Genomic DNA, 26,370 nt, shown 5'->3' with positions numbered 1-26,370 from the left:
GATCTGGCTGTGCTGAATACCACAGTAATTAATTAATGAATAAACACCAAATGTGTCTTCAAATGCCCCCCCTTGTGAAGCAAGCTTATTTGCTATCTCATCACAGTGGATGAGTTTAAAAACTTTTGTATCATGTTTCTATTTTCTTTAATAATTTACTCCACACTGAGTACTTCAGCTGAGTATACAACTTTTATTAAAGCAAAGAAAAATAACCTTTCTTTATATAAATTCAAACATAAGTCCAACATTAATAAAAGATATTAATATTTGATGTAATGAGAAAACATTTCCTTTGCACAGTTGGTAAATGTGGCCATTTGCTATGCACATGACATCACACATATGTTGTTGTTTCCTGCACATTGTTTTGCTTCAGTTCTGTGACGAATCAACCAATAAAAATATATTTCAATCAGTACTTACAAGTCCAAGTTGCACTCATTTTTTCCCTAGGCATTACCTATCTCATATTAACTCCTTTCTTATATCAATATTAAAATCATAATTATTTTATACCTCTGAAAACATTTAGCTAAAATTTATTTTAAAAAGTGAGTTTTTCAAATTTCATCACAGTCAAACCTGTCTCAGAAGATATCATAAGACATGTTTTTTTTAACAGGGTAATTTCAAAAGTAATTGATCTGCAACAAGTGGCAGTTAAAGACAGGTGACTGCTTAATGCAGATGACAAAAAGATTTGTGTGGAAATACATGTTAAAATGTTCAGCACTTCTAAAAATGAGATCCATTATTATTCCCATTATTTCAGAAGACCCTAAAAATGTTAGCAATGAAAATCAGCATATGAACAAATTCAAGCAAAATTTGTTAAACTGTTATTTTTCTTCATCAGAAGTCATATACAGATGTATATGGAATGGGGCACATCCAATATAACCCAAGGGATGGGCACAGTAGGGTTCAGTTGGATAATGTATGGGCCTGTTCTCTATATCTTTTGTATTATTTTTTCAAGTTCCACCAATTTTCTTTTGTTTATGTTAACAAATGTAATTATGCAAGCCAATATACCAATCAACTGACCTTTTGCCAATATACCAATCAACTGACCTTTTGCCAATATACCCATCAACTGACCTTTTGCCAATATACCATTCAAATGACCTTTTGCCAAGAAATATGTGCAGCCTAGGATTTCAGTGACCTACTTCCCATGAAGATGTATTCATGTCACATCCATTATGTATTCGTGTCACATCCAATATGTATTCATGTCACATCCATTATGTATTCATGTCACATTCATTATGCAGTCATGTCACATCCAATATGTATTCATGTCACATCTATTATGTATTCACATCACATCCATTATGTATTCATGTCACATCCATTATGTATTCACGTCACATCCATTATGTATTCATGTCACACCCAATATGAATTCATGTCACATCCATTATGTATTCATGTCACATCCATTATGTATTCATCATATGAGGCCCAAAATTTTGTAGTTTCAACACAAAAAAACTTGTAATCTGAATGGCCATTTTACCATTAAATTATAGCATTCTGATAATGGTACTAAAGCACAGAACAGTGAAACAGAATGATACTTTGACAACAGATAAGCTAACATGCATGCATATAATCACAAGGAATCATGAAACATGCAGGCAGATGTTGCTGTTGAATTTGTGAATTCATTTTGGATGTAACTGTGTTGGTAATAATGGGAAATTAATATTGTGAGATATTCTGTGTTTGTGGATTTTTACTGATCTTTTCTTCTTATTGGTAAAAAGAAGTATAAAAACTTTCTTAACTGTTTGTAGCTGAATATAAATTTGTTGATTAAATTTAGAATAAAAATGTAATGTAACATACTCCAGTTATAAAACTAAAAATCATTTAATGAATCTCCTTTTCTATCAATGTCTAAATGTACCGTATATACTAATTTAATGAATCTCCTTTTCTATCAATGTCTAAATGTACCGTATATACTAATTTAATGAATCTCCTTTTCTATCAATGTCTAAATGTACCGTGTATACTAATTTAATGAATCTCCTTTTCTATCAATGTCTAAATGTACCGTATATACTAATTTAATGAATCTCCTTTTCCATCAATGTCTAAATGTACCGTATATACTAATTTAATGAATCTCCTTTTCCATCAATGTCTAAATGTACCGTATATACTAATTTAATGAATCTCCTTTTCTATCAATGTCTAAATGTACCGTATATACTAATTTAATGAATCTCCTTTTCTATCATTGTCTAAATGTACCGTATATACTAATTTAATGAATCTCCTTTTCTATCATTGTCTAAATATACCGTATATACTAATTTAATGAATCTCCTTTTCTATCAGTGTCTAAATGTACCGTATATACTAATTTAATGAATCTCCTTTTCTATCAGTGTCTAAATGTACCGTATATACTAATTTAATGAATCTCCTTTTCTATCAATGTCTAAATGTACCGTATATACTAATTTAATGAATCTCCTTTTCTATCAGTGTCTAAATATACCGTATATACTCACTTGTAAGTAGAGTCAAACTGCAAGCAACAATAATCCTTGTCTGTCATAGCATAATGCTCCTGCAGATCAAAGTCTATGTTGTTTGTTCTAATGATTACTCCAAAAAAGCTGCATAGACCCAGATCTGTATGCAGACTGTGTGATGTCAGATCTGGGTCTGTGCAGTTGGACTCGTCTTATAAGCAAATAAACAACTAGTCAGTTTCATCAATTATTACAAGGCTGATGCAAGAGTTTGGGTTATTCAATAACAAAATGTGTTTATATTTTATATTTTGGTGGATTTAGTTTTAATCTCTTTCGTCTCCCTCCTGTCTGCATTTAATGCTGCTGACCCTGTCAAGGTAAAAGTACATTTGAAGAGGGTGGAGATTAGTTGTACTCCAGCTTCTAAAATTTGAAATCTGGAAATATGAGTATGGTTTTCAAGCTCTGATTTATTCTAAATTAAGTAATTTAAAGAGGTCTCATCATCAAAGAAAACCAGGCAGTGGTAAAATAATAACAGTATTTCTTATTGGGTTATGACATGCATGCTTTGCTCCTCTATCACTGAAGATTGATCCCTGGTTCTGTTTATTAAAGGGTATTAGGTCATCTAGTTAAGGTCCTTTATTGTTATGAATGTTTGTATTTTTTATATCTAAGACAACTCACATCTAAGAGACCTCACATCTAAAAGACCTCACATCTAAGACACCTCACATCTAAGAGACCTCACATCTAAGACACCTCACATTATATGCAAGCTTTCAATGTACATTATTTAGTTGTTATAACTTGTACCATCAATATAAATTTATTTGAAGTCGAAAGAAAACCGTAACGAAAGTCTGTAAAATTCAACAGGTAAGTTCTTTTCATGAGAGTGATCTAAAGCGTCAAGTCAGTTAAGTGTACATTACCCTCGTAATAAATATCGATTTCAATCATTAAACCAAACCTAAAAGCAAAACATCGATTTATTCAGATCAGATTCTGCATAGGCAAGTTATATACAATCTTAACGTGTGCCTTGTGGATAAATAAATCTTACTGAGTGGATGGCTGTGAGTGTAATTTTTTATTGGTCACTATAATTTGACAAGTTCTTTCAGTGCAGGCCAATAAATCATGTCAAAATATGCTAGTTTCGCACCGAGTCGACCATCGGTCTTGTTCTTTTTTAGCAAGAAAGATATGCAAAATTCTTGTAAATAGCCACCCTTTAGTCAATTACACAACGCTGTACACATAGATATCAGGTAACATGTCACTATGTGATCACGTGACCTCCAACCTTCTCGCTATGTATAAGAAAAATACATGTTCTGCCATTGGATAGAAATTCTTATCAATTTGTGTTTTGTAAACTCATTCAAAGCAACTTGACCTTGACCATGTAACAACCAACTCAAAATAGTCATCAAATTAAGCTATAATTATTTTATATTTGACCTCTAACATTGGATTGCTACTTGACAAACCAGTATAAATTTTAAGTAAAATTAATGAGACTGTTTTACCCAATACGTATAATCATACTACAATAATATGTTGTGTAAGTCATGCTCTGAAAAGGTCTACATTCCCTTTGTTCAAAGTTAATGGAGTGAAGAAAAAAAAAGAAAAAAAAAGAAAAAGAAATTCCAACTCCTTAGAACTCATTCAGAAAAATTGGACTTTAGAGCTCTACCTCACATGCTGTACATTATTACCGTATGTACTCACTTAAAAATAAAGTCCAACTATGAACAACGCAGACCCTGATTTGGCATCGCACAATGCGCCTGCAGAATAGGGCCTATGTTGCTAGTTTTACTGCTTACTCATAAGTCACAGACCCATATCTACTGTTACATTATGAAACAGCAGCTCTGGGTCGGTGCAGTTTGCAGCGCGATTTGACTTGTGAGTACAGATGGTACATGTACAGGGTACATGATTAGGAATCTGGGTAAACAATTGATTTAATGAATATATAACTGTTAAAGTTAACCAAGAAAGAAACTTATTAAATAATTTACCTCAGTTAATATTCATTTACTTTAGACAATAATGAAGAAATGAGAATAATCAACAACAACAACACGATAATAAAGGATGGTAATGAATGAATTATAGAAGTAGTAATATTAGGTCTACCTGGTGATGGAAATCCATATGCATAGAAGATTTGGGTTTAGTGTTTATCACGTTTTACAGCACAGCAACATTATAAAGGTTATATTGTGCAGTGGCAAGAAAGAGCATTATCTGATGGACACACCATGATAGCTGATACAAGCTGATCCAATAGTGGGAATCATACTAGCACCCTTTCAGTCAGGAGTCCAATACCTTAACCACTGAGGCTTCCTGAAGGACAGGGAGGGGAATGAGAAGCATTTAATACTCAGAAAGAAATAACAGGATCTTAATCAGGAGGGGGTGGGTAATGGATGCCAATTTAAATCATTCGTCATTCATACTTTGTCTCCACAAAGATAGGTCTTTTCTGTGTCAGAATAAGCAGGATTAAATCGGTGAAGATATCCTAAATAAAATACACATTTGATAGGTGTCATTATTCATAGCATTTATTCATTTCCTGCTTGGTACAAATTATGTCTCTCTAACCTGTGTTATGCTATCTATGTACATAACAACAATAAATATATGATGCATAATGATTAAGTGATAGAATGATAGTAACGATGTTAAAAAAGTTAAAACAGTAATGGGATATATGTATATAAAGAGTTTTTTAAAAATCCAAATGCTGCAACAATTGCATATGCCAACAAAATTACACTTATAATTCATAGTTTCAAGAATATACAAACTGTGGGCAACTGTCAGCATTGCAAGTACAAAGCAAGGGAAGCAACTAAGTCACACAACCAAACATACCAGTTGCTGGAGTTACCCCTCTTAATTACTTTGGTTACAGAACAACACATGCAGGGATAATAGCCAAAAACATGTTAAAACAAATGCTTTCCAAGTAAAACTGCAACATTACACAAAGAAAAGAAAAGAAAACGAAGTAAGTTTTTTGGTTTTAATGTACATGCTTATCATGCAGAACTAATGAAATCCAAAGTAAGTTATAGTTTATATGTCCATTTCAAAACCTTGCAACTGTAAAACTATGTTTATCATTACATTAGAGTTTACACAATTCACCTCTATTAATTTCTCACAAGATAAGAACAAAAAACCAGCCAAAATAAATTTCTCAAAAAATCTGGCTTGTCATTAAAGATACCTTGGAAACTTTGTTCCAATAGTTTGTTTAATGAGGGGTGGGGGTGAGATTATCTTCAAGTATGGGCTTATAATCAGATACATGCTGCACCAAGTTACTTTTCTCACTAAAAATAACTCCATTAAAAGGGTCATGGAACTGTGGGTGACCTCAACAGCTGCCCCATTTTGTTTGCGTGGAATGAATGTATAAATTAATGTCTAACCCACTCATTTTACAAAAATACCCATGCCCTCTCATAAAGGGTAGACTCCAATGCATAATCAGCATGATTGTACCCTGAATTAAACTGATAACCAGTCTAAACTCCTTCATATAGTGTTTGTTTATTCCCCACGGCCATGTTGCCCCTTAGTTGAGCAATCGAAGGGACAGCTAGGAACCCATGTCCCACCTTGCAATGATCAAGCTGTGGGTGTGACACTGATGAGAAAATGTCCCATAGATCAACTCAAGGTGCAGCAATGCCACTCTATGTGGAAGTCTTTTGGACAACAGGTATACTACAATACAACCAATACCCCCCCCCATCTTAAATACTATTCCGACTGAAACCAGATGACAAGACAAGCCTCATGTTCACTAAACTTTCACTCAAATTTTCTTCTTAAGGTTAACATTTTTAAAGATCGAAGTTAGTACTTAATTGAAAACAACTGAAATTGCACTAAACATGACATAGTTAAGGACCTGAATACAGCCAAATTATCTAGAATTTTCCATAAATGTCCTGTTATCATCAATGAGGAAGATTTAAGCATTTCCTCAAATTTGAGAAATCCTTAAACTCTTTTGTTAAGGATTCAAAGATTCTCAAAAAAAGAAATTCAAATTCAATATTTATAATTTATCCTTCAGATCTATTTCAACCTATTAAAAAAACCTCCCAAAACTGTATTGTTATAATCATCAAAGGCATTATAATTTAAAATCCCAATTTCAAGAGATTTGAAAAATTTAGTGAACTGGTGCATGGGCTAATTTTAGATCCTTTTTAATGAAGTAGAAAAAAAATTAATGGGATTAATAAATTTTTGATCTACAAGTGATTAGAACAATGTCAACAGAACCATCAAAGAATTCATTTTCAGGCTGTGTAAAAAAAAAAAATTGGAACTTGACTTTGATGTGGTTTAATCAAATAATGTTTTATCAACAAAAATTCTTAATGAACCCTGGCTGAAATTAGCATGAAAGAATCAGATTTCCCTCGTTATAAAAAATTATAGCACAAGTCATACAGCTCATGTAGGCATTCAATACTTACTGTTTCAGGTGTAGTTTTTTTGAAGAAATTATTATACGTATCTTTAATGGTGATTATTCACTTTATTTTGATCCTCATACATCCGAATTCCTTTTGAAAGTCAGTATTTACATAACCCAACAATACATGCAGTAAAAGTCAACGTTAAAGTTCTACTTTTCACTGACCAAAACATATATCAATGAATGTTGTCCATACTGACATAAATTACAAAAACATTCTCTTCTTCCCCACCCCTATAATTACTTAGCTAAATATTTGGCCCTTTAGATCAGCATTTGTCACAAATTTTTCCAAAATGGAAAGATGTTTAAAAAAATCATGCCAATCTAAAATACAACGCATACAAAAGTTTTTTAAAATAACAAAATTATAATGAAGGAAATCAAGTTTCACCAGCCTGCTCGTACCTATATTAATTTTATACAATCCATAAACAACAATTACATGCAACAACTAAGTTCTTTCAAAAGACCAAAAGTTCACATTCATATAATAAAAGAAAGAGAAAAAGAAAAAAAGGGGAAAACTTAGGAATATGAAAAATAACTTGACTGGCATTCCCGATGTAACTGACCTTTAATTTTCTCCAAAACTTCTGCTGCAAAGACCATAAAGAATATTCAAAGAAGCATTTTAAATGCATTCATGTGTCCAGCAGTTTTAAAAAGTGGTGAAACTCTTGAAATGAAGATAAAAAATTACCTGTGCTACTTTATGGTGTGGAAATTATTTTATACAAAATTCACATTCAATTCTCTCAGGAAAGAATTACTGAATGATAACAGAATGTAAAATGAAAAATGAAAGCATCACAAAATTTTAGATGGATTTACATTGCAATATAATACAGTATATCAAGAATAAGCACAATATTGATAAAATGATGAGATGGAAATGAAATAAAGCAATCCCAATTTGTAAATCAAATTGGAGCATCTGTGATAGTAAACTCGTGTAACAAGAGTTAAGAGTGCTTCACTATGTATTAAAGGAGGTAATAGGAGCTGAAAAGCAAAAGACAAGAGATAATCGGATTCCAGGCCATGACTTAAGCCAGACCCACAATAGACAAGAGATAACCGGCTTCCAGGTCATGACTAAAGCCAGATCCACAACAGACAAGAGATATCAATTCCTGATTTGAAAGCCTGGCCCACAATAGACAGGATGTTAGGTGCTGAGTCGAAAGCTTGTCCCACAACAGGAATGAGATATCAAGATATCAGGTGCTGCATAGAAAGCCTGGCCCACACAAAAGACACGATATCAGGTTCTGACTAAAAAGCCTGGCCCACACAAGACACAGGATATCAGGTGCTGACAAGAAAGCCTGGCCCACACAAGACACAGGATATCAGGTGCTGACAAGAAAGCCTGGCCCAAACAAGACAGGAAATTATGACTAGAAAGTCTGGCCCACACAAGACACACGATATCAGGTTCTGACTAAAAAGCCTCATCGACAACAGACCATGGTTATCATGCTATTAGATCCTGAATAGAAATCCTGGTCTAGAAAGCCTGGCCCACAACATCCAAGAGATAATCAGGATATCAGGTCCTGGCCTAGTCCACAACAAATAATCAATATCAGAATCTCAGATAAAGCCTGGCCCAATTTCTTCTGTCAAAGTGAGAACATACAGAATGTATACCTGTGCATAAGAACACCTACTAAAAGAGACCTGCCACACCCACCCACTTGAGCCCCAAAACTATTTTTTTACATCTGGTATTTTTACTGTTTCTGTATTAATGAATCTCCTGTCCCATGATTATAAGGAATGCACAATGAAATGGACAAATGAACAGAGACAGGTGAATACAAGTTGGCAACTGAAAAAGTGGATGTAAGAATAAAATGACTGAACAAATGAACGAAGGAACAATAAATAATGTACGAAATGATAGACGAATAAGAGAATTGCAAAATATAGGAATTTAGTCACAAATGAGAAGAAAATAAAGATAATGAAGGACCATAACATTTTGCAAAATGGACATTGTAATTTTACCCAAACCAGGAATAGAAATATGCCAATAACAGAGGCTGATATTAAACTTGGGTTTTATCTACTGTTTTTATAAAGCCAAACAATAAAACAATTATCTTCTTGGCTGATAAAACTCCCCAAACTGCTAGGTCTTGAAGACAACAGGTCATTATTTGTTGGATCTAATAACTCTTTTTAATATTTTATCTTTGAGTGCAACTTTGTACACACTGATAGGAGCAAAGTTCACAGACTATAAGATATAGTTCAGCGCAAGCATCACATTTCATACACTCCAATTTTGTTCTGTTTGTCAAAAATCAGTATGGTGGTGCGCAAGAGCTCTTGTGAGTAAATAGCATCAAATTATATTGACAGCAGAAAGGTGAATTTGTAATCTACCCTATGCCACAACAGTTGGACTAATGTGTGTATATAATTACACAACAAAAGAAGATTTTTTCATGCACCAAATTTTGTCATTCTTTGTTATCTATGCAGCACAGGCAGTATTCCGGATGTGTGAAATACAAACATTAGCTGACAATTTTAATTTCCCAAATTTCACTACCATTTTCAACCTGTTTTCAGACACCCTGAATTTTTAATTTAAATTTCCTTGAATGTACCCATGCTTTCAGACACCCTGAATTTCTAATGTAAATTTCCTTGAATGTCCCCATGCTTCAGACACCCTGAATTTTTAATTTATATTTTCTTGAATGTACCCATGCTTTCAGACACCCATAATTTTTAATTTAAAATTCCTTGAATGTACCCATGCTTTCAGACACCCTGAATTTTTAATTTAAATTTCCTTGAATGTACCCATGCTTTCAGACAGCCATGGTCAGCAGTTGTGTATTAATTGCACACACAAAATAAAATCACATTAGTTAACATTCGGAATCAGGAACTTCAATGTAATTTAAACCATTACAGTGCCTGACATCTGAAAAATGAAAACAACTGTCAATAGTTGCCTCTTCCATATAATCAACAGGCATTAATATCTTGTGCAAAAATGGATGAAAAAGTTTTATTTTATATATAGTTATTTACAATTTAAGAGTGATCGATAGGCATGATGGGAAAAATATGTATTGATTGGAAGATATTTCATTTCGAATTTAACCATTTTCCAACAAAAAATGTAAAGCATTTGCTAAAGAGAGAGGACAAATTGATAAAACAGGTATGCATGAACTTTAATTCCTAATCCCATTTAATTAATGTTAAAAATCATTAGAATCCATCTATGCAAGACATATCATGACTCTCAGATCCATCTATGTAAGACATGTCATGACTCTCAGACCCATCTATGTAAGACATATCGTGACTCAGAAACCCATCTATGCAAGACATTAGTCATGTCATTAATAGATAATCTGAATCATTAAAATAAAACTGCTTTAGTAAATTGTAAAATCTGCATAACAATTAGCATTATATATGCCTGACAATTAGAGTTTTCATAATCTCATTCTAATCTATTGAGTTGTACATTACTTCTCTTTGCAAGTGAAAGCTATTTTATGTTTTAATGTTGGAGAGAGAGATCTTGCTTCAGGTAAGAATGCTCAATCATTATTGTTAACCATCTGAATACCAACCAACTCAATCATTATTGTTAACCATCTGAATACCAACCAACTCAATCATTATTGTTAACCATCTGAATACCAATCAACTCAATCAGATGTCTGAGTAAATTTTGAAATGCAAAAATATCACACAGCTATAATATTCATATGTCATATTTATACTGTGTGCCACTTTATGAATGGTCCATTACAGCATGAATGCTGAGTGGCTAATGTTTCATTCTGTATGAAATGCAATAATAACACACAGATACAATATTCATACCTCATGTGCCATGGTCCATTACAGCATGAATGCTGAGTGGCTAATGTCTCATTCTGTATGAAATGCAATAATAACACACAGCTATAATATTCGTACCTCATGTGCTATGGTCCATTACAGCATAAATGCTGAGTGGCTAATGTCTCATTCTGTATGTCTGCATGTGTGTGATTTGAATTTTTAATGTACCTTTAAAAAAATTTCAGTCATATTGCTATGATGTCTGCAGTGTGACAGTTTATAGTAATGTCTAGCACTGGGGCATCATGCTGCAGACATGTAGCATGATGTCCCACCCAGTCACATTATCCTGATACCAGGCCGACCAGTCCTAACACTAACCTCATAATGCTGAGAGCCAAGCGAGGCAGCTGTTAGTACCATTTTTGTAAGTCTTTGGTATGACTTGACTGGGCATCAAACCCACGACCTCCTGCTTTTGAGGTGGACTCTCTAACCACTAGGCCACCAGAGCGGTCAACTTTCTGTATGAAATGCAATAATACACACAACTATAACATGAGTCCCTCATGTGTCACAGTCCATTACAGCCACTTTATGAATGGTCCATTACAGCATGATTGCTGAGTGGCTAATGATTCATTCTGTACGAAATGCACTAATTACACACAAAAATAATATTTGTAAATCATGTGCCATGGTCCATTACAGCCACTTTATGAATGGCTCATTACAGCATGAGTGCCGAGTGGCTAATGCTTCATTCGGTATGAAATGAAATAATAACACACAGCTATAATTTTTGTACCTTATGTGCCACGGTCCATTACAGCATGAGTGCCAAGTAGCTAATGTTTCATTCTGTATGAAAATGGAAGTGCACATCAAAGTGAGCTATACATAAAATTATGAAGTTTGAATCAATGATGCAATATTTCTGTTATTTTTTAATGACGGTTTCAATAGTCTTTGACAGTATTTGTTCAATATATCTCTCCCTCATCATTATGCAGTAGCTGGGGTCCTTTACTGCCTACCATGTTATGTACCAAACCATGCTATAACAGGAACTGTGATATCTGTGAAACTGAGATATACTGAGAACAGCACAATACATGGAACTGTAGTATAGTGGACACTGTCAAAACCCTTTACATCATGTAAGTGCCTTTTGGATAATCAATGAAGAAATACATCTCGACTCAAAAGCTTGGGATGAAATAAAGCTTTCTTTCATTGAAAAGTGCTGGATTAAAGGATTAAAGGAATAAAGGCAAATACATAATTCTGAGGGACCTGACAAGAAGATATCAAAGCTGTGCTTAAATCCTATGTGAATATTTTTGTTGGATAATGATAACGCTCTTATAACAAGTGGCAAAATCAGCTAAGTGAATAATAATGATGATGATGATGATGATGTTTTTTTTTTTAAGGAGGTGCCTGAATTTTGTATAAACAAGTAAACTACCCTAAGATCTGTATTAAAGAAAACAAATATGTAAATGTCATATTCTCACCTAAACATACCCATACATACAGGAACAGATACACAAGTTACATTTTCACCTGTGTCACTTGAACTGATAATTTAACAATATACAAAGATAAACTTGAGACAGTTTATGTACAAAGTTACATGGAAATGCCAACAGGAAGTGGTGAACAATGACTTTTTAACGGTTACATTTTATCCAAGCAATCATCTTTTTATGAAATGAGTCTGTTTAATTTCCTTTGGAATATTATTTCATACAAGTATGCCCAGATACTGAAAGTTTCTTTTAATGAGTTCTTGTTTTGATTTTCGCAGTTTGTAGTTATCTGAAACTGGTTGCCTTATATTAGGAGTGAATGCATTTCCCTGCTCTGGTTGATTAAATGGATCTGAGGAGCTGATTTGTTAGATATTTAATACATCAATTTTGCTTTTGTGAGAAATATATGCACGATAAGTAAAACATTGGTTTTGTCCATATTAAGTAGCATTCCATTTTCATTACACAATGAATGTCAAGTGCACTTTGGAAAGTAGGTAAGTACATTCAAGCTCACTTTCAGATACTTTTGAATCTAGTATGATTGTATTATCTGCATCTAGTAATATTGATCTGCATCCATATGCTAAAGTTGAAGGAATGTCATTGATAAATATTAGGAATTAAAGTGGACCTAAAACTGACCCTTGTGGTACTCCACAACTTACTGGTTTTTCTTCAAAATGATAGCCGATGAGTGATACCCGTTGAGACCTTTAGTTTAAAGAGGAGTCACTTTTGTTGTGACAGATTATTAGCTTCTTAAGAAATAAGAATTTGATAGTCCATATTATCAAATGCCTTCTGATATAAACCATTACTGTTACAACCAAGTTTCTGTCACTGAAGGTCTTTAACCACTTGTCCACCACTGATAATCAGGCCATTTCATGGTTGTCTGAAACCTGATTGGTTTACATGGAGAAATCTGTTTTTGTAAAGCATGCATGTGTATTTCTGTTAATCATGACAAGGAAGGAAGGATGGAAATGGGTCTGTACTTGTTGACTTCATCTGTTAATTTCATATTTAAAATCGGGCAGTTAGTGTCCATAACTTAGTGGACTGACCAGTCATTATATGAAATTGACATTCTCAGCAAGTATTATAGCAGCTGCATTTAAAATTGTGGGTCCAATCTGAGCAAGTCCTTTTCTTATTAATTTGCTGGTCATTGCTCATGGCCTCCTTGCAAGCCTTTCGGAACATTACCTGACATCATGGCTTCCTTGCAAGCCTTTCGGAACATGTCTTGATGTCATGGCTGCAAGCCTTTCGTAACATGTCTTGACGTCATGGCTTCCTTGCAAGCCTTTTGGAACATGTCTTGACATCATGGCTTCCTTGCAAGCCTTTCGGAACATGTCTTGATGTCATGGCTTCCTTGCAAGCCTTTCGGAACATGTCTTGACGTCATGGCTTCCTTGTAAGCCTTTCGGAACATGTCTTGACGATGCTGACATGAAAACTCATTAAAAGGTTTCTTTATGTTGGAAGTTGTATTAATCAAAAATATTTCAACTAACTGTGACATTATTATGATTTTCAAATGTACCCAGTAAAACCATTTGATTTTGGTAATGTAACATTATGTGACTATTTATTAATATAACTTTTCTGGATCCAAACTCAATGAAAATTTTCCTTCAGGCTTGTGGATGATTTCTAATATCTTCTAAGGTTTTTGCACAATGGGATTTGCTAGTCTGTATTATTAATTTTAAACATAATTTCTCTTGCCTGAAAGCTAGCCCCTTTCTGGTGGCTTTTATCTCTTTCTTTTATATCATCTAATACCTAACATGTAATCCAATCTGGTTCTTTGGTATATTTAACATTCTGTAATTTTACTGGGGCATGTCTACTGACAACTCCAAGAAACAGTTTTGACCAAGTATTTAATACATCAATAATGTTTTCAAAAATTACATTCCATACAATTGACTAAATATGTTTAAAATTCTCATCATTTAAATGTTTGAAAGACCTACATGTTTTTGTTTTATGTAAATAAGGCTCTTTTTCATATGAATAAGCTTTTCATATGAGAAAAACTGTAAAATAATCGCTTCAACCAATTTCGGGGTCACTAACACTTGAAATATTCTCAAATGAATTAGTGCTGATATAGTTAGTTAACTGAATTAAAGAGGCTTGCGCACAAATGTGCACGTGCCTCTGTGTGTTATGATTAATGACTTTTTGAAGTTCATATTAATCTGACGGGAAGGCTGTTTACACAAGAATGTTTCCATCATGTTACTCTAACTGGAAGGTTGTTTATGCAAGAATGTTTCCATCATGTTACTCTAACTGGAAGGTTGTTTATGCAAGAATGTTTCCATCATGTTACTCTAACTGGATGGTTGTTTACGCAAGAATGTTTCCATCATGTTACTCTAACTGGATGGTTGTTTATGCAAGAATGTTTCCATCATGTTACTCTAACAGGAAGGTTGTTTATGCAAGAATGTTTCCATCATGTTACTCTAACTGGAGGGTTGTTTACACAAGAATGTTTCCATCATGTTACTCTAACTGGATGGTTGTTTATGCAAGAATGTTTCCATCATGTTACTCTAACTGGATGGTTGTTTACACAAGAATGTTTCCATCATGTTACTCTATCTGGAAGGCCATTTACACAAGAATGTTTCCATCATGTTACTCTAACTGGATGGTTGTTTATGCAAGAATGTTTCCATCATGTTACTCTAACTGGATGGTTGTTTATGCAAGAATGTTTCCATCATGTTACTCTAACTGGAGGGTTGTTTACACAAGAATGTTTCCATCATGTTACTCTAACTGGAAGGTTGTTTATGCAAGAATTTTTCCATCATGTTACTCTAACTGGAAGGTTGTTTACACAATAATTTTTCCATCATGTTACTCTAACTGGAAGGTTGTTTACACAATAATGTTTTCATCATGTTACTCTAACTGGAAGGTTGTTTACACAAGATTGTTTCCATAATATCAACCATTGCATTAACATTTGTCCATTCAGTAAACCAAAAATATAACTCCAACATTTTATTTATGACCATATTAAGCTGAATTTTCAAGATCCTCATTCCAGCTGGCCTTTGATAAAAGATTACTATATAAAAAAACCATGATTTTACCTTTGTAGTCAAACAGACTCAGAATCCTATGACTCTAAATTCCCTCTTCTATTTACAGCAAGACATTTTTTGACATAGACAGTAATTGCACTACTTCCTGTCTAGCCTTTACCAGTCTCTTAATACCCATGTAGCTCAAATGAATCCTGCCTCTACCAGTCTCTTAATACCCATGTAGCTCAAATGAATCCTGCCTCTACCAGTCTCTTAATACCCATGTAGCTCAAATGAATCCTGCCTCTACCAGTCTCTTAATACCCATGTAGCTCAAATGAATCCTGCCTCTACCAGTCTCTCAGTACTCGCTGAACTCAAAATTAATCCTGCCTTTACCAGTCTCTTAATACCCATGTAGCTCAAATGAATCCTGCCTCTACCAGTCTCTCAGTACTCGCTGAACTCAAAATTAATCCTGCCTTTACCAGCCTCTTAATACCCATGTAGCTCAAATGAATCCTGCCTCTACCAGTCTCTCAGTACTCGCTGAACTCAAAATTAATCCTGCCTTTACCAGCCTCTTAATACCCATGTAGCTCAAATGAATCCTGCCTCTACCAGTCTCTCAGTACTCGCTGAACTCAAAATTAATCCTGCCTTTACCAGCCTCTTAATACCCATGTAGCTCAAATGAATCCTGCCTCTACCAGTCTCTCAGTACTCGCTGAACTCAAAATTAATCCTGCCTTTACCAGCCTCTTAATACCCATGTAGCTCAAATGAATCCTGCCTCTACCAGTCTCTCAATACCCACTGAACTCAAATGAATCCTGCCTTTACCAGTCTCTTAATACCCATGTAGCTCAAATGAATCCTGCCTCTACCAGTCTCTCAGTACTTGCTGAACTCAAAATTAATCCTCCCTTTACCAGTCTCTCAATACCCGCTGAACTCAAATGAATCCTGCCTTTACCAGTTTCTTAATACCCATGTAACTCAAATGAATCCTGCCTTTACCAGTCTCTCAATACCCACTGAACTCTAATGAATCCTGCCTTTACCAGTCTTTCAATACCCATATTACTCATATGAGTCCTGCGTTTACCAGTCCCTCAATACCTACTGAACTCGATTAAATCCTGCCTGTACCAGTCTCCTAATACCCATGTAACTCAAATGAATCCTGTTGTTGTTGTTATTTGGGGTTTAACACCATTTTCCAGTGCATTATTGGCTATACATTGTGTAACTAGCCCATGTGGGGTTGTTGTTGTTGTTGTTGTTGTAGGGTTTAAAGCTATTTTTCAGCACAGGATAGGCTATACATGGTGGCCAGTATAACTAGTGGAGGAAGAACCCTGGCAAACCCTGTGAAGAACCACTAACCCACGAGAAGCTACTGGCAGGCTTTATCATGTATCCATGTTAGATGAGCCTGAGACTCAAACCCACGCAGACAGAGGTGAGATGGGGTATGTGGGTATTTACCACATTCAAACAGAAGTGACCGTTTTACAATTCATTTTGGGCAATCAATTCATAAAATGGCCACTAAAATGTTGATAGTAACAGCAGAAACAAAAGTTCCAGAAGGCAAAGGTAAGGCATATTTTCCCCATGATTGCAGCCAATCAGTAAAGAGAATACTGTGCAAGAATTTCATGGGTGTATTTGGAATAATCAGAATGACATCAAGTGATGTTAACATGTTGTCATCTGAAAAATATTAAACTGCACACACTGTAGACAAAGTGTAACGACTATGTGATAAATAACATTTTAATACTTAGAACCCCCACCCCACATTAATTTGGTAGGAAGTAGATTGGTCCCTCATATATCTACTGCTTCATTTAAAACGTGGTCACAATTTATGGGGCCCATTAATAGCATTATAATGAGAGAGAACTGTAAAGACAGGAATCAAACTGACCATATCTTGATCTGAAATAATGAAACATTAACTGAACACCATTCTAAAACACTGCCCTATTTTCAATGTAAAACTTAAATTTTATCTGATAAAGATGCTTGTAAATTTCTTGAGAATTCAGAATTCCTTTCCCTAAAATGTTACATTTAAATTTGTAAGTTTTTATCCTTCATATAATCTGTAATTTTTGCAGAAATCCAATATTTACTGAAAAAATAATGCACATGATCAATGAAAATTTCAAAATTAGATCAACATTTTAAAGTATTTGGGAAAAATGGGGCCAGGTATTCCTTGACCACCACAAGTATGTACCTTTAATTTGGAGATTCCACTTCTTGTGGATTCTGTACCAATCAACTCTGTCACTAATGTTGATCCAAGGTACTGGAAAAAAGAACATATATGGTAGGAAAAATATCAAGTTTATGTAGATTCTGTACCAATCAACTCTGTCACTAATGTTGATCCAAGGTACTGGAAAAAAAGGAACATATATGGTAGGAAAAATATCAAGTTTGGAAGGAAAAAAGATGTAGAACTAAAATATGATTCATCGTGAAGAATTTAGCATTTGTGCTGACACAGGTTTTGTGCACATTAGACTTTGTCAATAAGAGGCTTCTCTTAGCTGTCTGAGTTAATCAATTCAAGCACTGTATTTTGATTCCATGATGTTTCTTTTCTGCACAAGACATCTATAATACAGTTTCATAAACCATCAACACATTTTCGAAAAACTGTCTTTCAAAAATTGCAAATGATCCAAACAGGTGTTTATGAATATGGAAATGGTAAAAGCAATCAATTCATACATGACAATATCCACGTTTACAAAATGTTTATAAAAGAGAATGACAACCAATAGCTAAACCATAAAAGCCTGCAAATAATATTAACCAGAGTACTGCAAATAATATAAATGAGTACTGCAAATAATATAAACCAAAGTATTGCATATAATATAAACCAGAGTACCAGAAATGGCACACAACCTTTTCCATGCTAAATAACCTGACTTTTGAGTTGGGGATTTGACTTTTGTATGATAGGTGAGTATTGATTTGTAAGATCTCTTGACTGGGAGGCTTGGGATACAACCAAGAACATGTGAGACACTGTCAGGTCAAGAAATATAATAAGCTAAAGTTTCATTAAAATACCACTGTATACTTATATTTTCCCTTGTTATGACCTTGACTTTGAATCTGGAGTGTGGAAATGGTATGTGACACATTATTAAGTTATGACAAATAATGATTATCTTCAGTGGTTTCAAACTTGTAGTCTCAAAAAAAGAAAGAGTTAAAGTTTTAACTTCCCTTGCTGTAACCTTCACCCCAAGGCAGGGCATGTACCTGTAACCTTCACCTCAAGGCGTGGCATGTAACTGTAACCTTCACCTCAAGGCAAGGCATGTTGCTGTAGCAAGTGACCAAAAATCTGTATGGTATACATACTTGCTAGACTTTTGTTAAAATATCTTCAGTGGTTCAAAATTAATATCCCAAACAAAGACACAATCACAGAATTACATTTTCCCTGACTGTGACCTTAACCATGAAGGCATGACTATGGTTAGAGACACACGATCCAGTCATGATATATTTGGGCAAAGTTCCGTTTAAATATTTTCAGTAGTTCAAATTTATACTTTGGACAATCATATCAGTCACCCAGTTACAGTTTCCAGTGTTGTGACCTTGACCTTTATACAGGTGGCATAACTATCGTACCCAACACATTATCTGGGAATGATATAGTTATCTGATATTGTATAAAAATCTCTCAAACTGTTAAAACATTATGGGCCAGACAAGCAATTGTCAATGGGTGGATACACTAATAAAAGCAATTTAAGAAACGGGTCACAGTCTTGCCTTAGATGCATGACACTTAGTAGCCAAGCAACAAAAAAAAAAAAAACATTTCACAGCTAATTACAGTATATATATCTGCAAAGCATCTAACACACAATGATGTTTCTGTTCCTTTGTTCTTCTACAAAAAGTGATAATGTAAAGTATGGTGCTTTTTAACAGATGATCCACAAACAGCCCTGAATGATGACATTCAAGGATATGGAAATGCATGTTAAGCTGTGTAATTACTGAGGTTTCTTCAAGGATGGGAAATGCATGTTAAGCTGAGTAATTACTGAGGTTTGCTTCAAGGATATGGGAAATACGTGATAAGCTGGGTAATTACTGAGGTTTGATTTTAGGACATGGCAAATGCATGTTAAGCTGGTGAATTACTGAGGTTTGCTTCAAGGACATGGGAAATGCATGTTAAGCTGAGTAATTACTAAGGTTTGCTTCAAGGATACGGGAAATACATGATAAGCTGGGTAATTACTGAGGTTTGATTTTAGGACATGGCAAATGCATGTTAAGCTGGTGAATTACTGAGGTTTGCTTCAAGGACATGGGAAATGCATGTTAAGCTGGGTAATTACTGAGGTTTGATTTTAGGACATGGCAAATGCATGTTAAGCTGGTGAATTACTGAGGTTTGCTTCAAGGACATGGGAAATGCATGTTAAGCTGGGTAATTACTGAGGTTTGATTTTAGGACATGGCAAATGCATGTTAAGCTGGGTAATTACTGAGGTTTGATTTTAGGACATGGCAAATGCATGTTAAGCTGGTGAATTACTGAGGTTTGCTTCAAGGATATGGGAAATACATGATAAGCTGGGTAATTACTGAGGTTTGATTTTAGGACATGGCAAATGCATGTTAAGCTGGTGAATTACTGAGGTTTGCTTCAAGGACATGGGAAATGCATGTTTAGCTGAGTAATTACTGAGGTTTGCATACCTGAGCTGTGTAATTGCAACATCCCTTAATAAGCACCTCAGGTTTATGTCTCCATGTCTTTGCTGGACTCTTGCACTGTGCCATATGTGGTGGTCGCAAGTGGATAGTATTGTCTCGTATCAACTTTCCCTATTAGGGTATAAAAATTACAACACATGTATAACAAAGGCATAACATATACATTCTAATGTAAAATTGATTTTCCCACCAGATTCTGCAGATTCATTTGGGACAAAGAAAATGCATGTGGTATAAAAATCTTATGGCATATAAAGTAAGTGAAATTTTTGCTTTGTACACATTAAGCATTAGGCTTGTGAAAATTCCACAACATATAAAAACTTACATACCTTAATAACGTCAATGTCCAAATATAACAAATGTCAGTAGGCAAATGCTTACAGAAAACCTCCCACAAAGGGATGAGCAGCGATCCTATTAGTTAGAGTACCTGATAAAAGTGTGATGGTCAGACAAATAGACAGACAAATTTTTGTAATAAAAATGTGATAACTCTTTCAGGTAGACCAGAGACCCCCATATCACTTACCTCTAAATTATTCAGTAGGTGATTTATACAGTTGTAGCAACATTTGACTCAATGTGATCAATGGCTAGTGAGATATTTCAGTCTAAATGTACATGTCAAAATATTTCATCCTCTATTTTGCAATATATTTTGCAATTAGGCATTTCCAAAATTGCAAAATACTAAGTATAAATAGTGATGTTTAGAGAGAGAGATCTCAGAATCCAGGGCTTTTAAACACTTTATGTCAAGTTGTTTTCTTCTGTTGTGACCAGAAATTAACTTTTTAGTTTTGAGTTATTAGTTAATTTTTCTCCAAATTATTTGGACTCTAAAAGATTAATTAGTTTCTCTGGAAATATTATTGTATTCATACAGAATTCTTGAAAAAGGACATTTATTGAAAATTCTGTTTGGATTTCCAAGACCGGAGGATAAATTATTGTGTTTGTATGAGGAACTGTAGACATCAACACAGTACAGGCTACAGCATACGTCATCTCCTTCCATCTTGGATTCTTCATCGGGACTCAAACTTGAAATCATTAGAACATTTCAATATCAGGACTGCAAAAATTGTATTCATGGATTATTCTTGTATTATTTTGGATTTGATTCTGGAAACCGTAAGTTCTCATGTATTTTCATTTTTACAGTATTTTTCACAGGAAATAAATTATTTGTTATATTTTCCAAAGCTTGTTGTTTTCACTCTTTATTGTGTTACTGTTTATTCGAGCCTAAACACGTAACAATATATAAACAATACCATGTACTTAATGAGAACACTTCACATACAGATGCTATTTAAAAAAGCATCTGTAATCTAATTCTCATCCTAAATTGTGGTTCTCCTCATTAGCATGCCCTTGTTTAAATGCCGTTCTCTCTGCAAGCATGTACGTCTGAAGCAGATACATCGATATTATAGTTCTATTATTGTTGATGATGTTCTCATCTGCATATATATTAATATGCTGATAGATTTTTTTAAAAAAATCAACGGCTTTAGTCACAACAAGAAGAGATTGACAGTATGCTGTGAGCGATCACTGAAAAATGCGCTGAAGGATACTGAGTTACATAGAAAAGTGAATTTCATTATTTTAAATTAACCATGAATGGGAAAAGATTTAAAATTAAATCATAAGAATAGCAAAGACAAGGAGGGAACAAACATCAAAAGAGAAGGTTCGAAGTTGAGGACTAAACAAGTGAGAGTAAGGTCTCAGCATCACAAAAGTAGTGTATCAGAAGCTGTCAATATTATTATCAGGTAAAAGTCAACTCAGAATATAATTTACCAAATCCTCATATTCCACAGAAAGAGAGAGAGAGACTGAAGAATTGCAAATGACATACGACAGCAGAAACAGTGGTGCAACAATATGCCTAAAACTCAGTGCCAAATATTTTGATTCATCAAACCGATACTGCAATATGTATTACAATACACTGACAATTAATGAAAACAATAAAATAATCACTTTAACATTTACTACTCACAATAAAATAATCACTTTAACATTTACTACTTACAATAAAATAATCACTTTAACATTTACTACTTACAATAAAATAATCACTTTAACATTTACTACTTGAAAACTACAACATATCTAAGTGATGTTACCTTGTAAGACTTTAAACGGTAGTCAAATGAACACAGAAATTAACAAAAAATTGAAATGGTCAGCAAACATCTGAAAGCAGTCAAATTATCAACAAATACAAATATCACTGCCATTTTTAGTCTGTCTGTGTTTTAAAATTCCCACAATGCTTTTTTGGCTCTTTTCTTGGGAATAATTTCAAAGTCTAATTTTGAAGAAAAAAATTTTGAAAATTAAACTTCAGGTCTACACACCTGTTGACTAATCTGAAAAATGAGTCAAGATTAATTGATATTTGGAGACAAGAAAAGGAATTAATATGGCGTAAGCACTCTAATCTGATCGACCATATATTTCACATAGAAAACATCAGATGCAGCCACTGTTTGTTTAAATGTTTTGCTATCTTTCTATTATCTGAAGCTCAAATATCAAACATAACAGAAGATGTTGCATGCTTTGTTGTACATTCTGGGCATTGGATACAAAATTAAATTATTTATATATTAATGAACATTGACCCTTGTCTACTGTTCAATTAGTGTCATTAGGACAGGACATAGATATCTGTGGCAAAGTGAAGTTTAGAAATTATTATTTATAACTGGAAAAATATCCCCATGCCTTTATTTACCGACCCCCAAATTAAACTTTGCCAGAATAATGGTACTATGCATCTCACATTCTCTTGCAATCTCATGCTAAGTGTAGGGTAATAAGAAAATATGGTTCTTGAATTAAATTGGAAAAATGTGCAGTATACACAGATTGGATGGATAAGAGCAAGAGAGAAATAACAGAAAACTTTGCTGTGGTTTGTCAGAAAAGCAAACTGCGATATATTGGTATATTGTTGCACAGATTAATAGTGGCAGCGTTGGACTGGCAGCATAGTGTCCCCTCCCCAGAAATAACTATTTTCTCACATTATTATTCACTTTTTCAATAAATTTAACTCAGTATCTATGGACAATTATTGAACAGTTATCAAACTTCCACTGCTGATTACTGGACTACAACTGGGGCTGTTAAATAGGATGTTCCAAATCAGTTGGCTTTGTATAACATAAATGCTAACTTCCCCACATGGAATTTGAAATTATCATAAAATATGAAACTTCCACTCTTGATCAATTGTTGGGTTACAACTGGGGCTCTTGAATACTCCATAGTAGATGGCTTTGTGTAATATTTATGACACATATACACACTTGCATTGAATATACAAAATTCCTTAGAAATTATTTTTTTATTCCAAATTGTTAATTTACATAAAGACAATTTAATCTTTATTTGGTCCTTGGCTATTTTTCAAAAGGCTTAAATGTCACTTTTGTAAAGAAAATGATTAAAAAAACTCAGTGTCCTTTTTATGATAATTCTTGAAAGTCAGTGTTAAACATAAACATAAGCAAAACATTTTAATGAAATTTAAAGTAGGTGTCAGAGGTAGTAAAAAATACTTTATTGATATTATTGCTGACTGTCGCACCAATAAGCCATTTTCCTAGCCAACTAGGATTACTACTTGTAATGTCACAAACTCAGGTGTGCAAATTGGGTTGTTTAAAACAATTGTGGGGCCTCAAGTGGCTAAGTGGTCTAAAGCGCTTACTGTTATGGATTGCTACCATCTCACTTCTGTCTACATGGGTCTGAGCCTCGGGTTCGGCCAATGCGGGTATGTGAGAAAGCTTGCCAGTAGCTTCTGGTAGGTTGGTGGTTCTTTCTGGGGTTTTCCTGGGTTCTTCCTCCACCATTTATACTGGCTGCCATGTATAGCCTATATTGTGCTGAAAAATGGCATTGAACCCTACAACAACCACGTGCCACTGACTCTGTCAACGCCTGCAATATTACCAACCATGTGCCACTGTCTCGATCAATGCTTGCAATACAAACAACCATGTGTCACTGACTATGTCAATGCTTACAATATCAACAACCATGTGTCACTGACTATGTCAATGCTTACAATATTAACAACCATGTGTCACTGACTCTGTCAATACATGCAATGTTATCAAACATGTGCCACTGACTCTTGTTAATGCTTGCAATATTGTCAACCATGTACCACTGACTCAACAACAGTAATATTGTCAACCATGTACCACTGACTCAACAACAGTAATATTGTCAACCATGTGTCACTGACTCAATAACAGTAATACTGTCAACCATGTGTCACTGACTCTTGCTAATGCTTGTAATATTGTCAACCATGTGTCACTGACTCAATAACAGTAATACTGTCAACCACGTGTCACTGACTCAATAACAGTAATCCTGTCAACCATGTGTCACTGACTCTTGCTAATGCTACAATATTGGAAAAGAGCATAAAATGTTGCACAAAATTCAGACATAACATTTTTTTCTAGCAGTTAGCTTTTATGAAAGATGTAATGTAAAAATGAAATAAGTAATCATCTGACAAAACAAAAGCCATCAGATGAATGGTTGATCCCCTGACCGACCCATTATTATAAATGCCTAATTAACATAATTTTCCAATTTCAGTCAAGTAACCTTGACCTTTGGTCTATTGATCTCAGCTGCAATAGGGACTTGCCATTCTTCAACTGTAATAAGTCAGTAAAAAGCTGGTGTGGGAAATGTCTGGAAAGTGGACATATGTGAAACCCAAAATGTTAATTTTGTCGCCAGCAAGTATGACCTTTCAGCCCAAGAATAAGCAGGGAGATAACCTGTCTATCATGAATATAATATGGTGCTACTTCGCTAACACTCAGAGTAATATACTGACAGACAGATTTTAAACAAAAATGTCAGGCCCTTGCCCAAGAATGTTGAATTGTTGGTCCTTAATTTAGTGATGGTATTACATAGTGCATATTACAGTATGTTAAAAAATATCACGTACAAAAATTTTCATCGTATCCACCTCTATAACACAGTGACTGTGACTGACCTTATTTATTAAGTCCAATAACCTGGACTTAAATTGGAATAAACTTTAAAAAAACAGCTTTTAAAATACAGCACAAAGAAATTTCACTCTTCATAAAAATACAAAATAATGATTTTGACTACAAATATTGAAATTTTTAATAACTTTCTGAAAGAAATACTTTAAAATTTCTGAATGGATAAACACACAAGTTTTTATTTGCTGTCATCTGTCCATGCATAAATGCATAATGTAGACATAAATTTGCCATACCATGTGCTGTTACAACTTACTTTCATTTTTATCCTTTCTATTGATGGGCATTTGTCTGCAGAATTAAATAAATCAAAAAAAAAGTTTTAAAAAAAAATCTGCCAGCAAATATGATTGCGCTCTTATTGGAAATATGGCCTCTACACTGGTAAAAGGTCTGGCCAATCACTTCATTGGAAATACAGCCTTTACACTGGTAACAAATTTGGCCATTGGAAATATGGTCTTTACATTGGTAAAAAGTATGTCCAATCACTTTATTGGAAATATGGCCTTTACACTGATACAAAGTTTAGCCAATCACTTTATGGGAAATATGGCCTTTACACTGATAAAAAGTTTAGCCAATCACTTCATTGGAAATATGGCCTTTCCACTGGTAAAAAATTTGGCCAATCTCATTATTAGGAATATGGCCTTTACAGTGGTAAAAAGTTTGACCATTCACTTCATTGGAAATATGGCCTTTACACTGGTAAAAAATTTGGCCATTGGAAATATGGTCTTTACATTGGTAAAAAGTTTGGCCAATCTCATTATTAGAAATATGGCCTGTACACTGTTAAAAAGTTTGGCCATTCACTTTATTGGAAATATGGCCTATCTTTCCACTGGTAAAAAGTTTGGCCAATCACTTCATTGGATATATGGCCTTTACACTGGTAAAAAGTTTGGCCAATCTCATTATTGGAAATAAGGCCTTTACACTGGTAAAAAGTTTGGCCATTCACTTCATTGGAAATATGGCCTTTCCACTGGTAAAAAGTTTGGCCATTCACTTTATTGGAAATATGGCCTTTACACTGATACAAAGTTTAGCCAATCA

General features: G+C 34.2%; 1 protein-coding gene across 5 annotated transcripts in view; it reads right to left on the bottom strand.

The window, feature by feature from the left end:
* The window catches only part of LOC149784853 (uncharacterized), a 404,070-nt gene that overhangs the window by 118,874 nt on the left and 258,826 nt on the right, over positions 1-26,370 (bottom strand). For 3 of the 5 annotated variants that reach the window (XM_089978427.1, XM_089978423.1, XM_089978424.1), the window contains exons 21-23: positions 20,216-20,344; positions 17,709-17,780; positions 7,605-7,628 (exon numbers count right to left, since the gene is read on the bottom strand). In XM_089978427.1, coding sequence (XP_089834553.1) covers positions 7,605-7,628; positions 17,709-17,780; positions 20,216-20,344 — 225 coding nt within the window. The remainder of the gene's footprint in view (positions 1-7,604; positions 7,629-17,708; positions 17,781-20,215; positions 20,345-26,370) is intronic. The other 2 variants (XM_089978426.1, XM_089978428.1) reach the window with 2 other exon arrangements.

This window comes from Sinohyriopsis cumingii, chromosome 13, assembly GCF_028554795.1.
Source record: "Sinohyriopsis cumingii isolate HCF-2022 chromosome 13, ASM2855479v2, whole genome shotgun sequence".
NCBI lineage: Eukaryota > Metazoa > Mollusca > Bivalvia > Unionida > Unionidae > Sinohyriopsis > Sinohyriopsis cumingii.
This window is presented reverse-complemented; position numbering and strand designations above follow the sequence as displayed.